Raw genomic sequence first — 14406 nt, 5'->3', positions numbered from 1 at the left:
CGGGTTGAAAATCCGGGCCTGAAGCAAAGAGTCGTTCAATCTCTATAATCCGTGGTTCAATTTTCGAGGCATGGAGAGAGCGTTAGCGGTGGCACGAGAGTCCCAAGAACGGAGTGAGGTACCTGTTGGATGCATCATCGAATTCGAAGGAAAAGAAATAGCGCAAGGCAGCAACGAAGTGAATGTGACGAAAAACGCGACCAGACACGCTGAACTAGTCGCTCTTGACGCTCTCTACAGGTGGTGCGATAGAAATAGCATCCAGCGCCAGACTGTTCTCGAGAAATCCGTCCTTTTCGTCACCGTCGAACCGTGCATAATGTGTTCCGCAGCGCTGCGCACTGTCGGCCTACGCAGAATCGTATACGGATGCGCGAATGAGCGATTTGGCGGCTGCGGCTCGGTTATGGACGTGCACACGACGCCGTACGTCACCAAATCTCGCGCCAGTCTTCCTCCGCTCGAGTGCCGCGGCGGAGAAATGGCCGAGCGCGCTGTGAGCCTTCTCAAGGCGTTCTACGACAGCGAAAATCCTCATGCGCCGGAGCCGAAGCGAAAGAAGAAAGCTTGATTGTTTTTTTCTAACTCGGATTAATTAATTAATTAATTCTTTAGCAGTGAATGTTAATTTTTATTTTGGCAATTAGTACATCTTTATTTTGATTCCCAGACGTGTCATTATGGTCAGTAGCAGCGCTCTACCCTCTTTCTGCGACAATCTCCCCACGTCGTAGCTAAGGTAGTTGACACCACGCTTGACGCATATGTCATACATTACCTCCGACAGTCTTTCCTTTTCCTTTCGAGTCATTCTCAAGACATATATCCAAAGGGGTCTGTTGAGCTTCTTTGTCGCTTCGCTCATGGCGTTTCCCAGGAAAGTTTGCAGGAATGCCCGTCTCTGATTCCGGTCTATATCCGTTTGATATGCATTGGAAACGAACGCTTTGGCCGATGCTTCGAGAGTCGCTCCGATGTCAAAATGCCTTTGAGCGAGTTGAAGTACCCAAGTGTGATACTGGACAACAAATTCGAGAACGAAAGAGACGCTGCTGTTTCCCGCTGCCATAGCACTCGACCTGTTGAGAAGATTGGCACGCCGACTGAGTGCATATCAATGAGATAGAACAGGCGAAATCTTACACTTTGCGCAGTTCCATTTATCTAAAAGGCAAAGTTACAGTACTTCAATATGATTCGTTTACGGGTAGTAGGAACATTTCAGGCCACGTTTTTTGTACAGACAATGTATTCTTTCCTGAACCAGTCCTACATTCCGCGTGCAATACTCTCACTGACACACTCACCCCAATTATCAAGCATGCAAAATTCCTAGCTACATGCAAAATCAACGTTATTTCATAGCAAATACGCGGCTACCTTACGCGTCGAGAAAGCGTGAAAAAGCGGCGCTATCACATCAGAATCAATCACATGTTATAAGCTACGTAGATGGGATCGAGCTCGTCGGCCAGAAAGCCGTCGCGAAGGTGCATGCGCTGCCGCTCGCCGCGCGAATTGATGGGAATGACGCCGGGATCGACGACCACGACAATGCCAACAATCAACTGTTGCTCCTCCAAAACGGCCGAAGTAACAACGGGGACGACGTCGAGAGCCTCGCTCTCTTCGGCCGCCAATTCGACGACGACGACGAGGAGTTTAGACCAGGTAAAAACAGCGCTAGCGTACAGGAGAAAGGATTAAAAACTGACACGTATAAGTAAGCCTAGCGTTTCAGTGCACTTACCAACCACAGACGGCCTTGTGACAGCGAACGACCGTTGTCTCAATGTCAATAGGATAATATCGCATTTCTCTCAGGGTCAACGCCTCGTCGAGAGACCCAACGATGAAGAGGGAGTCAAGCGAGCCTTAGAATGCAGAAAATCGTTCGATCCTTCATTTTTTTAAAAAATGGAACCTACTTCCGTCCGGAGCTGGTTTTTCGGCCTGCTTCAAAAAGCCCAAATACCCAGTCCGACCGTAGAGCGACGATCCTCCAGGCAATTGCACTCGGAAGTGCTCCGCCGTTAGAGAATCGCTGACATTTGGCGCGAGCCCGAAATATCCGCTGCCGTTGTGCGTACCACCAACCCAAATCTTTACATGGTTCTGAGAAATAGACAAGAGACTCAGATGCGACGCCTACCTCTCCTAGCTCGGTACTGTGACACTGCTGCTTTCTGTCCGGCTCAACAACTGCCAATCTGATGCCGGGCAAAATCTAAAAAGACGAGCGATGTTGTGCTATTGACGAAAAGACGTTTTCGTATCACCTTGCCGCATTCCAAGAGGCAGAGACTGTGGGGACTTCCTTTTTCAACGAGGGAAACCCTTCGGTTTTAAAATTAATTTTCGAGAGCTTCGTGCACTACTGAACGTATCGTACCTGTCAACTCGCAAAGCTCTACTGTCAACAAACACGGAAACGGGCTCCGGTTGAGTCGATCCCTACAAAAAAAACCCATTGTCTTATCTAGTTCATCATTCGAATGGTGTTGGTTCACCTGTGCGCATATAGCGACGTTCACTCGACATCCAAACGACGTGCTCACTGCACGATTGGAAAGACCAAGCGGAGCGAAGAGCGCGGAGAAGGCCGACGTGAGTATGACGCGCGGACGTTCTTCGGCGACGACGACGCACGTACGCACGCACGACAAATTGATTTTCGTCTAGACGTCAAAAGTAAAATAGGGGACCCCTTTCCTCCCGCAATTTTACTCGTAGAGCTTCCGTCTGGCCACCGAGTTCTTGAGTGCAGAGATTCATGACGGAATAGGAGCAATACGTGTCTCTCACTAAAACGAATATACTAGATCCGGTGAGGAATGGTCGCGATGACGAGTTCACCTTTGTGATTGCTCACTGCCGATAACCAGAGAGTGGGATTGTTTTCCAGCTCGGATGGAGGAACGAGAATGCTGTGGTGACCCGAATAGACGCTAATAGGATAAGGATAAACGTGTTAGTCAATCCGCAAAAGGAAGAATGACGGACGGACGGACGGAAGGAAGGAAGGAATAAGATAGAAACTAGTACCGGTCTAAAGAGTGACAAAAGGCAATGAGAAGCTACGTAAGAAAAAATATTCCCGCTTAATAAAGGAAGGAAGGAAGGAAGGATCCTGCTCTATAGCTTCCAAATCAATACAAAATTATGAGGATTCCTATTCAAAGGGTAGTTGTTAGGGCTCTTTGAGAAAACTCTTCAGATCGCATATAGGGTGTGTGGAAGAAAGGGAAAGAAGACCGCGGAACGTCGACTAACCTGGACAGAACCCACAGCACAAATCCAAGCCCACTGTACGGATCAAGACAGAGGCAGACGGTCCGACTGGGATACAATTCATTAGCCATTTTCAACGAGCGACACACGTTCGTAGCAGACAAATGCGACATCTAAAGCAAAAAAAACACGTACTCTACCTTTCCCCACAAAGACAATATATCCTCTACCTTTACTCCTGAAAGAACTCCAGTCGTCGAAACGCTAAAATCGACGTACGCCATCATCTCCGGCGTCGGCGCGCGATAGAGTCGATCCAATTTTCTCTTCGGCACGTCGTCCGTCTCCACGAGCGGCGGCAATCCTTTGAGATCGATCGTCGACGCCGCCTCTTTCGTTTTGAGCAATTTCGTGACGGCGTGCGTGGTGAGAATGGCGCGCGCTTTGCTCACGTCCAATATCATCTTCAACGTCGGCAACGTCGAAGCGATGTTGGACTGATTTGGAGGACGAATCGTGACCGGAATCAAACCGGTAATGAGACAACCGTAGAACGAAACAATCAATTCAATTCCTAGACAACAAAAAAAAGAAAAACAACTCGAAAATAAAATAAAAAATCGTAATAGGTATCTGACCTGGATAGAAAAGCAGGGCGACGTGATCTCCCGTCGATAGACCGGCCTTTTCCATGACACTCGCACCAATTCGTTCGGATCGCTTCAGAAGTTGACTGCACGTCATCGATCTCGCTACTCCGCCCTGGAAACAGTTTCAAGATTTTTTTCCTAAAGCAAGCCGACGGCACCTTTACCTTTTCGTTTAGGAGAGAAAACAGCTGATGATCGGGATTCGTCTGAGCTCGCCATTTCAAGACTTCGGATAGAAATTGAAATTTTCCCGCTCCGTCGCGATCGTCTGCCATCGGTTCGAGCCGTTTTCCGTCGGTGATGGCCGGCTTTTGGCCGGTCACGAGGTCTCCCATTAATTGAGCGGCAGCAGAAACGGCTGAAATGGACACCTCGTCAAAAAAATGAGTTGACTAGAGCAACGACTTACTCTCCCGTGATTTGGGTTGAGGTAGATTGGTAATGCACCTAAAGAAGTTTCCGCGTATGCTCATCTGCACGGTGATCAATGTATCGACTTACTGGTGTGGAGACATGAGCAAGTTGACTGGGTGGAGAGAACCGTCGGTGAAGCGCTGCTTACATTCGAGGACGTTCGGAATTTTATGATGATTCTGTCAAGAGAAACCACGAATAATATTACTGTTGAGCTCTCCTGGATAATTTTACGAGAGGCATTGAGTTTGGTCCAAGCAAAACGAGAGCGTAAAGATGGAGCTAAAACAGGGATTTTAGTCTATAACTTTCTAACATAAAATGCCTTTTACGTTGTGAATGGTTTCAACTGCTGGCAGTACGCTGCTCATCCACTGGAAAGCCTGACGTTGAGGAAGAGAAGACGATTACTAGTGAAAAAAGTCGTTAGGAATGAGCAATATCCAACCTCCTCTTCGCTGCAGCCCGGTCTCTGTTCCGCTACAACAACAATCCTCTCTTCATGCCAGACGTCGACGGAAAAGATTGCAATTCTAAGGCCAGCGGAAAATTAATTAATTGGTCCAGTAGTAGATGCACAACCGCAACCGCGTACCTTTGTCTGTAGACAAATCGGTGCGGTTCCACGGCCAAAACGGTGGCAATCAGATCGTCCGTATTGTGCCTTCTTCCAGCCACTTTGAGCAATCCGTCCAAGCGCCCACACACGAAAATCAAGCCGCCCTGCACTCAGAACCGTTCAGCACAACACGCGTCATAAAAAAAACAGAAACCATCTCACCGGGCCGAGAAATCCAAGCAAGCCCGTGCGAACGTAGTAGCCCTGCGAGTGTGGCATTCCGTCCGGTCTAAGCGGTTGAACCTAAGAGACGAAAAAACGTCGATTCAACGCGAAAAGGAAATCAATGTGACGGACTCTGAACGTCGTCGTTGTCTTCCCAGAAAGACCCCAATATCCAGATCCGCAATAGGGAGCGCAGACGCACAGCTCGCCCACTTCATCCGTCTGGCAAAGATAGGGCTGCCCGTCCAACTTCACAACAGCCACTTTGGCTGCAAAGAAAATTGCGAGAGATCAGAGGGAGAAGATGCGGCATACCGCCTGGCAAAACCGTGCCACAGTCCTGTAGAGTTAGCGATGACATTGAATTTTCGTCTTCGACTCGGACAACACCGTAGCTGAGACCGGTAATGGACATGATGCCGCGTCCGGTGGCAGTAGAGCCAGGCAAACCGGGTCTATGAAAATACATTCAAGCATTACTTCAAGATATATATAGTAAATGCAATACCGTCTCATTCCAATTGTTAACGTTTCGGACGACGATGCGCAAGGACACATGATCTCCTTTTGAACGCCCTTCGTCTTGAATACATCCAAGAACGTATCGCACGCGTGCAAAGACCCTGAGAGAAGCAAGAAAAGGATTGTGGTCGCTCTCTCGCAATTCCTCGCTTCTCACATGGACTTGCACCATCGGCAATCAGCATCAGTCGCACGCTGGCAAAACTGCAGTCCTTGAATTCCTTTCCCGGCCGCGTGCTCGCCATAGCTAAAGCTCTCGAATTCACCACGGCAGCAACAGCTACGAAAACACAGCCGGCGTTTTTTTAATTAAAAGAGGACTATAAATCGATCTACTCCTGCCTTTGTTTCTCGTGATCATGTGTATCCAGGCAATGGGCTGAGCAGCGACAACCGGCGACGGAACGAAAATGGCGTGCAAGCCCGCATAGACCGCCTTAGGAAAAGACATCTCCACTTTCATCACCAAAAACAATTGTAGGTTATAACTCACAGTGAGTATCCCATACCACAGGCCAACTTCTCTGTAATGATTCACAGTGCAGACAATCGCATTACCTATAAATAAAGGTTTATAAGAACGCTCTTAGCTAAAACAATCATCAGAACCTTCTCTAAAGCCACAGGAGGCTGAGAGCATTCTACAGTGGTTCAACAGGCTGTAACGAGTGACGGCGACGCCCATCATGGAACCGTCTTTGTTCTCCACGTACTATAAACGAGACCCGTTTAGGTGAACAAAAAAAAGAAAAGCGACGAGCACAACCTCGATGTATGCAGCTGCCTCCGGCTGTGGCCGAGGAGGCGGCGACCAATCCTTGCTGGGACGAGGCAAGTTCTCCGTCATGAACCAAGTCAGCTTGGGCCAACCTGAAAGAGAACGATGCATATTCATTTACTACTGGTCTTGGTGCCGTTTCAATAGTCAAAAAAGATTTTGATTAAACCATTCATAAAATAATACTATTAATTCGCACCTTTAAATTGAACTATATCCTTCGACGACTCGTCCTTGGGAAGAAGCTTCATTGTGGCCTCGTTTGTCAGGGCGACGGTAATTCCAAGGCTTCCCAACAGGAAACCAATTTGCTGTATGTTCGTATCCTTTGCAGAATAATACACGTAGAGGGATTGACATTCATTGCTTCCTGTTGTAAGTCACCTCTTTGGACGTTGGCGAATCGATTGCCACGGGAACGACGCCGGCGAAGAGGCAGCCAAAGAAGCCGGCGCACAGGCCACCGGCTTCGCTCGCCGCATAAACAAGAGCGACTCTGTCGCCTTGTTTCACGCCCGGATCCGCTTTTGTTCCGCCCACTTTGTTCAGCAACGAATAGCACACCTTTTGCGAGCGACTGCTCAATTTTCCTACGAAACGTAAACCGTTTACTTTAGCGACTCTTCGTTGACGAGAAGTCCTCATTTGATACCGTATGTGAGAGACACTTGCATCTTTCCGTGCATATCGACTGTGCTGATGCACGGCGCTTTCTGGCTGACAGATCCGAGACGAGCAATAGCAGCTTCAATGTTTCGAGGCATATTTCCATCAACCTGCACCAAAAAATCAATCAAATTAAAAGGGCCCAGTGAGATACTAACATGACCAGCTGTCATTGGTCCAATTGACAGCTGGTCCAATTAATTAATGTGAACATGGATACATGCATATGATTTGTAACGGATTCATCACAGTGACAATCCACATTTAAATTACTCTTGATATATTCGTGTCTAGTCTCTATAGCGGCTCAATTCACATTAGAGGTGCGCCTAAGACTATGAATGACTTCAGCAGAAAAAAAAGAGATAACCAAAGACTTTTAGAAAAGACAGCGAGGGGTTACAGAACGTCTCAACGGCCAATCAAGATAGCTAGAATCCAATGCACTCACCTGAAACGTTTCACCTGCAGCTGGTTCGATGACTGGGCCAATTGGCTTAGGAGCATGAGGATCTTCCGGAACTGAGAAACCAAAAGTATAGAGCGATATTAGTTAATTGAAAAAGAGGTAGATAAGCACCTGGTTCCACTGAATCGTCGGTGTAGTAGTCTTCTTTGTTTTTCTTTTTCTTCTTTGGTCGCTACGAGAACATAGCTATGATAGTCAATAAAGCAAAAAACGGCTTCTCTTCTACTTTCAGTGTATTCAACAGCTGTTGGATTTTCGCAGACACTTTGCCTTGTCCGGCTAAAAGAGAGAACGTTAAACGACGTGATCTGAGAAGCTCCGTTGCGCGAACCTTGAATGGCAGTTTCTTCTTCGCTGTTTCGCTTCACTCTCACGGACGAGAAAGACTTTCCTACCTTGGCAGCAGGCTGCCTATCACTCTGCTGTTGCTGTTGCTGCTGTTGCTGTTGCTGCTGGTAGTGCTGCTGTGACGTTGCACTTGCTGCCGCCGCCGCTGCGGCAGCGGCAGCGACCTCTTGCTGGTGACTAGGCTCCAATCTCTGCTGAAAGAACCTCCCTGAGCAAAAGAGAAACAGAGGAGAAGAATTAGTTATTAGTTAAGATCTGGGTCATTGCAGGACACTTGGATGCAGGTATTAATCAAAAGAATTGAAACATAGAATATCATGCCTCTCCTATACTTCAGGAAAAACGTTTCTCTGCTCCAAGGTCTGTTAGAGGAGGGTACAGAACCTAATCTCATAACGTCGAATGGAATTCAGCAACACCTCTTGCCCCCAACCAAAAAGACTCTTCCTCCCACAGAGAACGACAAGATCGAATTCACCCCACCCATCCACCCACCCATGAGGACCCCTTCCCTTACAAAAACGCAACCAGACACCCCAACAACTCAAACAACAACCCGCCCCTCCTCCTCTGTCGTCCCTCACCGCCGTTTCCCTGTCCCGTCGGCGGCGATCGTCCGGCCCATGCGCCCCCGCCGCTTCGAACGCCGGGACTCCCACCGGGACCCCGCGTCGCCGCCGTCGCGTCGCCGCCGCCGCCGCCGCCGCCGCCGCCGCCGAAATCGGCGCGCGACGTCCGTTTCGACGGCATCGGAAGCATTTGAACTTCGTTCGGCTTTCGTCGACTCAACGCGTCTTTGACCAATTCGATTCGACCCGACGCTAAAGCGAAAGGCGCGTCAAAACAAAACGAGCGCGGGGGAGGGGGAAAAAAAGAGAGGAAGAGAGAGACGTAGACGACGGACGACGATGATCGCGTTTCGTCGCATTCTTTCGACAATCGCGACTGGTTTTTCTTTTACGCGTGACGTAACGTCTCGTACCCGTTCGAGGCAAGTGATCGGGCGTTCGCGTGGGCGACAGACGGCCCGAAAGAGACGAAGCGAGCGTTTCGACGCTGTTGCTCGAGCTCGAAGGCGACATTCCACCTGCGAGAGTCGAAGGAAAACGAATGGAGCGAGGTTTTTCTTGTCGGGCGCCGCGCGAACGGTTTCGATGCGATTTTCGCGATTTCGCTTGGCGAGAACGTTTACCGGACCTGCGCTCGTGTACGGTGCGAGGAGTTTCGCTTTCTTCTTTTCGTAGCCTTTTTCGGTGATGTCGCCTGGATTTTAGGGCGTTTGCGCGAGGTTTGCGGGTGTTGTTGGGCGTTCTTGCCTTCGACGAGCTCTTGTTCGAGCTCGGCAAGCTTTTCGCGGACTTGAGGCGGCACGTTTAGGTAGTCCATGATCTATTCGAAAGGCGCGCTGCGGTTCTTTGACAAAGCGAGGCCAAAAAGAAAAAAGTCTTTCTTCCAAAAGGAAGAACGCCTTGTCTCCTTGTGTGGTGACGTTTACCGTACGCTAACGCGACAGCTGTACATCGCATCCCGGATACCACCGTGAAAATGGTTATTTTGGCCGAAAATAAGCCGTTGACTGAACGGCAGAAAGCTGCACTGCGTCTGCTCGTATTGCAAGAACGAGAAAAAGCAAAGCGCGGTGAGCGAAACGTTTGGAAGTCAACAATTTCGTCATTTGTCTCGCATTTAGAGATAGAAAACAGAGCTCAGGAGAAAGAAAAGACCTCCAAGAAGAAAGAGGAGCACGTCGAAAAAGACGAAACTGCTAAAAAGGACGAGAAAGAGGCTCCGGCCTCGAAACGTTCCAAAGTCGAAGTTCGTAGAGCAAAGATAGAACAAATAAAAGAAGAAGTAGAACATAAACTAATACTTGACTATTATACTTATTCAATTCAGATAGGGACGCTGAAGGAGCGTTTAGAGGGTCTGCAAGGGCAAAAACACCAGCTATTTCTTCAACTGAAAAAGGCATAGTAGTTAGGGGCGGGGTCAGCGTGTATACTATGCGTTGTGTGTCGTGTGTGTATAGGTGTTGCACGAAGACGAGAAGAAGCGCCAGGAAGAGGAATCCAGGTCACAGGAATCCCTTCACTTCATTTGACCTTTTCATTTCCTTTTGGAATCTTTAGAACTTTACCCGATCGACAATTATCCGTCGAAAGTGCAGATCAACAGGAGAAAGCACCAGTCGAATTCCAAGTAGGACCCAAAACGCCGCCTCCGCTCGCAATCCTTTCATCGCGTCCTTCCGCAACCTCTGAGTTTGCAGCTGATGCTGCAGCGGCAAGAAGCCCCTCACCCGAAGACATTGACCTCTATTCCCATTATCGAAGACGACCCCAACTAAGAAGCCCCCCTCCGCTTCCTCTTCCGCTTCCTCCTCTCGCTCGGCGAGCGCCGTCGTTTGAACAGCATCACGCCGTTACAATGGATATATCGCCGCAAGCCAGCCCGTCTCATCCATCTGCGTTTCAACCTGTTTTACCTTCTGCTCCGCTTCCACCTCTTCCGCCGCCTCAGCCGCCACCGCCGCCGCCGCCGCTGCCACCGCCGCAAACGACGCGTTTGCCTCCTCCTCCACCGCCGCCACCGCCGCCGCCACCGCCGCAAACGACGCGTTTGCCTCCACCGCCGCCCGTTTATCATCAGGGCTTCAACCAGGTTTATAGCTTGCCAACGTTTCATAACGAAGGTGGCTTTCTTCCGACATATCATCATTCCCACCACCATCATCACCATCCCCCCACGGATATTCACGGTGTTGGCTTGGAGCACGCTCCACCTCAATTAATAAACCCTTTTGTGCAGCCAAACAGAATGGTTATGCAGCACTTTCCACTTCTCCATCCGCCGCCTGGCAATGAGCCACCTCCGTCTCTCATAAATCTTCCCCTGGACATGCCGCCGCCGCCCCAATCAGCTGTAAGTTCAGAGGGAATCCCTTATTGAAATTCATTTTTGTTTCTGAAATGAAGGCCGCGTTTCCTGGTCACGTCATGCCTCAGAGTCACTGGACTGAAAATCATGAACAATTGCCCATGTATCTTGGTCAACAACAGCAGCAACAGCATCAGTTTGGCCACCAGTGGCAACAAGACTTCTACCGATGAAACTGGAAAAAAAAAAGAATAGTTCATTAAAAAGCGTTTCTCTAAGTAGTCTCACGTTGATTAGGAAGGGCATGCGTAGCAACTAAATCTAACTGAATGTAGATAACAAATATATTCAGCTTCTAACACAAAAAACTGTAACTACTAGCGTAGTAATTCACTCGTCAGCGTTGGCTTCGTTGGCGCGCTCTAGCTACTCTGCTGCAGCGGTTGCTTCCTCCTTAGTTTCATTTTCGGTGGCACCATCGTTAGACTTCTCCCCGTCTTCAACTGGCTTCTCCTGTCGATGCATATTCAAAGCATGACATCACTAGACTCCCCACCCATCACTGACGTCCGTTTTCGCATCCGCATCCGCAGACGGTTCCGTCTTCGTCTTTCGCGGAACGAGAATAATCTTGCCGACGTTCAATCGATCGTGCATTCTCTTCTGAGCCTCGCCAATCTAAAATTAGTTAATAAAAATTGACGTCATCTCCCCCACGACGTCTTCTGGCTCTACTTCTTCGAACGAGAAAACCGAGTCGACGCGTGGCTTGACGACTCCCTCGTTGTAGAGCCTCACAAGCTCCTTCATTGCGTGCGTAGTGTCTGGATGCGTGGTGAGGGTGCTCAGTAGAAATCCGGACACCGTTCTGTTTTTCTCCATCAACTGAAATGGATCGAAACTGGTCGTCTGAAACCACTGCACAGACAATACCTAAAGAACTTAGAGAGATGAATCTATTCTTTTATTACTTGCTTGGCTAGATTAAAGTAGCCCTTGTTCTCTTGCAATAGATTAGCAGCTCCTGTACGCGCGAGAGATATCATAGATACAAAATATAGAAATCCTTTTGTACCGAATAGCACTGTAACTCCAAGCGGGCGCAAAAGATTGAAGCCCTTCTTGAAATCCTTCCCTGCAAGGGGATCGAGAACAATGTCCACTCCATCCGGAGATATTCTACGCAAAAGAGCAGATGCAAAACGACTAAAAAAATTACAACATTTTCATTACTTTCTGACTTCAACTTCATAGTCAGTAGTACGGTAGTCAATAGGATAATCAATGCCATATTCTTTAATAACAGCATGCTGCAAAGAAGAACCATCATAGTGAAGAGGAACTAAAAACACCCAACTTAGGATTATTTATTTGCCTTCGAAGCAGATGCGGTTCCAAACAGAGTCACATTGGGAACCGATTTGGCAAGCTGAGTCGCAGCGATGCCCTTGAAAAGGAGAAGAAAAAAAAAACCAGTCTCCTCTCCCACGATTTTTTTTCTTTGACGTTATGGACAGCCCGCTTACCACGCCTCCGGCGGCCATGTGTATGAGCACGCTTTGGCCCTCTTTCAAGTGAGCGCACCGAAACAGCATGAGATACGCCGTTCCGTAATTCACGGGAATCGCTGCCCCCTCTTCGAAAGACATGCCGTCCGGCATGGGCACGACGTGCGATGCCGACGCGACGACGTGCTCCGACCACGCGCCGCGTCCCGTCGCGCATATGACTCGCTGACCGACCTGAAATCGACGATTATGCGCGAGTTGGTGAATGGGAAACGCGTTGACCGTGCCTTTAGGTTGGTCACGTGGTCGCCGATTGCTTCCACGATTCCAGCGCATTCCATGCCCTGAACGCATGGTGGCTTGCTAGAGTATTTGTAGATACCCTGACGCATCATGAGATCGGCGAAATTGAGCCCGCTGCGCGACGGGGTGACGCTTTGCGTAAAATTTCTTTTTTTTTCTCTTTGTCCTTACCATGCCTCGACCTTGACTCGCACTTGGTCGTCCTTCGGAGCGTTCACGGGGACCTCTTGGACTCGTAGTTTATCGTAGCTGCCGAAGCCGGTTAGAACGATTGCTCGACTCGTTTCCATTCTCGTGCAATAACCGGGCTTTCGATGAAAGCCGCGCCCTTTTTTTAATGCAATGACGTTTTATTTGTAACATATAGAAAGAGTACGACAGTAATATAAATAGAGTCTTGAGAATTCAAAAAAAAAGTAACTTAAGAAGTCCTCTTGATGTGGATAGTTTCCACTATTTTTCGTCGTAAACCGAGAGGCAAGGAATCTTTGAAATTGCATTCGCAACCAACGGATATTTTTTGATCTTCAAAATGATACAGATTTGACTCTGGGGTCCTAAATATCATTGGAACGTTTGTGTTGATTTCCTTCAATACTCCATTCGTTGTGATTTTCTCGAACTCGTGCGTTCGAGTCTTTTTGTCGACCAATCTAATTTCTTTGAAGTCTACCTTGTTGCAGATTTGGAAGCCCATGATTTGCTCTGTCGCTGACAAACAGGTCACCATATCAATACGCGAAGGATGCCTATTTTGATTGTAGTCGCAGAATATATAGCCTCCATGACTTCGTTTGTTTTCTCCGTCACCCGAGCAAGAGCCATACCGTCGATACTTGGACGCCTCTGCCTTTGCGTGTCTTGTGACGGGAGGATCTCTACCTCTCAATACTCGATCTGCTGCCTTTGTACGGTTGACGATGTAGTAATCTGAGGACGCGTTCGACAAACAGGAACTGAGCGCAGACTGATGGTCGTGAGTGCAAGACGCGGTGAAGACGACGAAAAGAAGGGCGACGAACAGAATTCTCCACATAATGAATGCTGATTGACTTGACTGCTGTGATTCTTCATGAACTGACTTTTACAGCCTGTTGCCTCTCATTTATGCACCGAACTAGAATCCATAGGGATGTAAAGGGAAATTTAAAAAGTCAGCAGGGATGTCAGTACAGCATTTCGTAACCGCTAGGTAAGCCACTGCGTGGCCCCTTGCTTCCTGCGTCTATCACACCGAAACCGCAAGTTGCGGCGCAAACAAGATCAACATACTGCACTAATTTAGCACCGAATAGAAATAGAGGAAGGGCAAGGCTGGAAGCTTCCTAATGATCTAAAAACGAGCCCTTAACCGTGACAACGTCGCATATCGAGGCAGCGCCCCTGAGAAGGATGCTAGCGACAGCTAGCTAGGTAACTACCAACTTCCTCAATTCGTCCCTACGCGGATCCGGATATGACGATAATGGTTGATACGTCCGTTTGCGTGAATGAGAAGTGCTCGCGTGTTCCATAGTCTGACCTCTTCAAACCGGAGCCCGTCCGCGATCCGGAGAAGCCGAGCGGCACGCTGACTCCCTCGTTCTGTACAAAAGAAATCGGAAATAGAAGATCCCTCCTTCCCCGGTGGTCAGGCGTCGCCGCGGCGGAAGTCTCGACCTTTTGAACTTTCCCTTTATGAACTCCTCCTCGTGAGCAGTCACATTTTCCCGCGCTCTCTGCGCTTCTCTAAATGCATTCGATTGAATCGATTTAGTTAACGTGAACACCTCGCCAAAGCCGCTCCGTCCCCGCGTCAACGTCATCTGTTCGGGCAAACAATTCCCCATCCTCCAGGTGCCCTACTGAATACTTTT

At 48.7% G+C, this 14406-nt stretch overlaps 4 protein-coding genes across 4 annotated transcripts; 2 read left to right on the top strand and 2 right to left on the bottom strand.

Moving 5' to 3' along the window:
* The first annotated feature begins 57 nt into the window (after positions 1 to 57).
* Positions 58 to 674, top strand: LOC136189809 (tRNA-specific adenosine deaminase 2-like). Its single transcript, XM_065977830.1, has one exon. The coding sequence runs from the start codon at positions 71 to 73 to the stop codon at positions 569 to 571; it is 501 nt and encodes a 166-aa protein (XP_065833902.1). The 5' UTR covers positions 58 to 70; the 3' UTR covers positions 572 to 674.
* A 546-nt stretch (positions 675 to 1220) lies between these two features.
* LOC136189785 (disco-interacting protein 2 homolog C-like) lies at positions 1221 to 9369 on the bottom strand. The gene is made up of 39 exons (XM_065977795.1): positions 9179 to 9369; positions 9060 to 9125; positions 8845 to 8949; positions 8447 to 8683; positions 7846 to 8070; positions 7741 to 7793; positions 7626 to 7686; positions 7497 to 7567; positions 7032 to 7155; positions 6764 to 6969; positions 6579 to 6705; positions 6368 to 6471; positions 6211 to 6313; positions 6095 to 6159; positions 5944 to 6037; positions 5759 to 5881; positions 5588 to 5702; positions 5395 to 5534; positions 5212 to 5348; positions 5077 to 5157; positions 4891 to 5018; positions 4744 to 4828; positions 4628 to 4678; positions 4530 to 4577; positions 4383 to 4474; positions 4291 to 4328; positions 4046 to 4239; positions 3870 to 3993; positions 3462 to 3805; positions 3274 to 3404; positions 2857 to 2948; positions 2728 to 2804; positions 2511 to 2678; positions 2393 to 2454; positions 2280 to 2337; positions 2153 to 2227; positions 1929 to 2103; positions 1751 to 1874; positions 1221 to 1683 (listed from the first exon to the last, which is right to left on the bottom strand). The coding sequence occupies exons 1-39, from the start codon at positions 9246 to 9248 to the stop codon at positions 1431 to 1433; spliced, it is 4626 nt and encodes a 1541-aa protein (XP_065833867.1). The 5' UTR covers positions 9249 to 9369; the 3' UTR covers positions 1221 to 1430.
* On the top strand, positions 9365 to 11124 carry LOC136189799 (G protein pathway suppressor 2-like). Its single transcript, XM_065977818.1, has 6 exons — positions 9365 to 9501; positions 9553 to 9713; positions 9759 to 9830; positions 9892 to 9935; positions 9992 to 10784; positions 10838 to 11124. Exons 1-6 carry the CDS (start codon positions 9408 to 9410, stop codon positions 10970 to 10972), a joined length of 1299 nt encoding a protein of 432 aa, XP_065833890.1. The 5' UTR covers positions 9365 to 9407; the 3' UTR covers positions 10973 to 11124.
* On the bottom strand, positions 11066 to 12849 carry LOC136189804 (synaptic vesicle membrane protein VAT-1 homolog). The gene is made up of 10 exons (XM_065977823.1): positions 12722 to 12849; positions 12535 to 12664; positions 12266 to 12481; positions 12115 to 12186; positions 11973 to 12049; positions 11815 to 11918; positions 11711 to 11763; positions 11475 to 11657; positions 11307 to 11417; positions 11066 to 11252 (listed from the first exon to the last, which is right to left on the bottom strand). The coding sequence occupies exons 1-10, from the start codon at positions 12838 to 12840 to the stop codon at positions 11166 to 11168; spliced, it is 1152 nt and encodes a 383-aa protein (XP_065833895.1). The 5' UTR covers positions 12841 to 12849; the 3' UTR covers positions 11066 to 11165.
* Positions 12850 to 14406: the final 1557 nt, after the last annotated feature.

Source organism: Oscarella lobularis, chromosome 8, assembly GCF_947507565.1.
Source record: "Oscarella lobularis chromosome 8, ooOscLobu1.1, whole genome shotgun sequence".
Classification (NCBI taxonomy): Eukaryota; Metazoa; Porifera; class Homoscleromorpha; order Homosclerophorida; family Oscarellidae; genus Oscarella; species Oscarella lobularis.
This window is presented reverse-complemented; position numbering and strand designations above follow the sequence as displayed.

Bases quoted from the DNA above. Each gene is read 5' to 3' on its own strand.
- LOC136189809 (XM_065977830.1), top strand. From the start codon at position 71: ATGGAGAGAGCGTTAGCGGTGGCACGAGAGTCCCAAGAACGGAGTGAG.
- LOC136189785 (XM_065977795.1), bottom strand. From the start codon at position 9,248: ATGGACTACCTAAACGTGCCGCCTCAAGTCCGCGAAAAGCTTGCCGAG. The intron at 5,019-5,076 runs GTGAGATGGTTT...TTCTGAGTGCAG, and splicing joins TGCTTGGATTTCTCGGCCCG to GGCGGCTTGATTTTCGTGTG. The intron at 2,679-2,727 runs GTAAAATTGCGG...TTTGACGTCTAG, and splicing joins GCCAGACGGAAGCTCTACGA to ACGAAAATCAATTTGTCGTG.
- LOC136189799 (XM_065977818.1), top strand. From the start codon at position 9,408: ATGGTTATTTTGGCCGAAAATAAGCCGTTGACTGAACGGCAGAAAGCT. The intron at 9,502-9,552 runs GTGAGCGAAACG...TCTCGCATTTAG, and splicing joins ACGAGAAAAAGCAAAGCGCG to AGATAGAAAACAGAGCTCAG. The intron at 9,714-9,758 runs GTAGAACATAAA...TATTCAATTCAG, and splicing joins TAGAACAAATAAAAGAAGAA to ATAGGGACGCTGAAGGAGCG.
- LOC136189804 (XM_065977823.1), bottom strand. From the start codon at position 12,840: ATGGAAACGAGTCGAGCAATCGTTCTAACCGGCTTCGGCAGCTACGAT. The intron at 12,482-12,534 runs GCACGGTCAACG...CGTCGATTTCAG, and splicing joins ACCACGTGACCAACCTAAAG to GTCGGTCAGCGAGTCATATG. The intron at 11,418-11,474 runs GTAGAGCCAGAA...AACTAATTTTAG, and splicing joins CGGTTTTCTCGTTCGAAGAA to ATTGGCGAGGCTCAGAAGAG.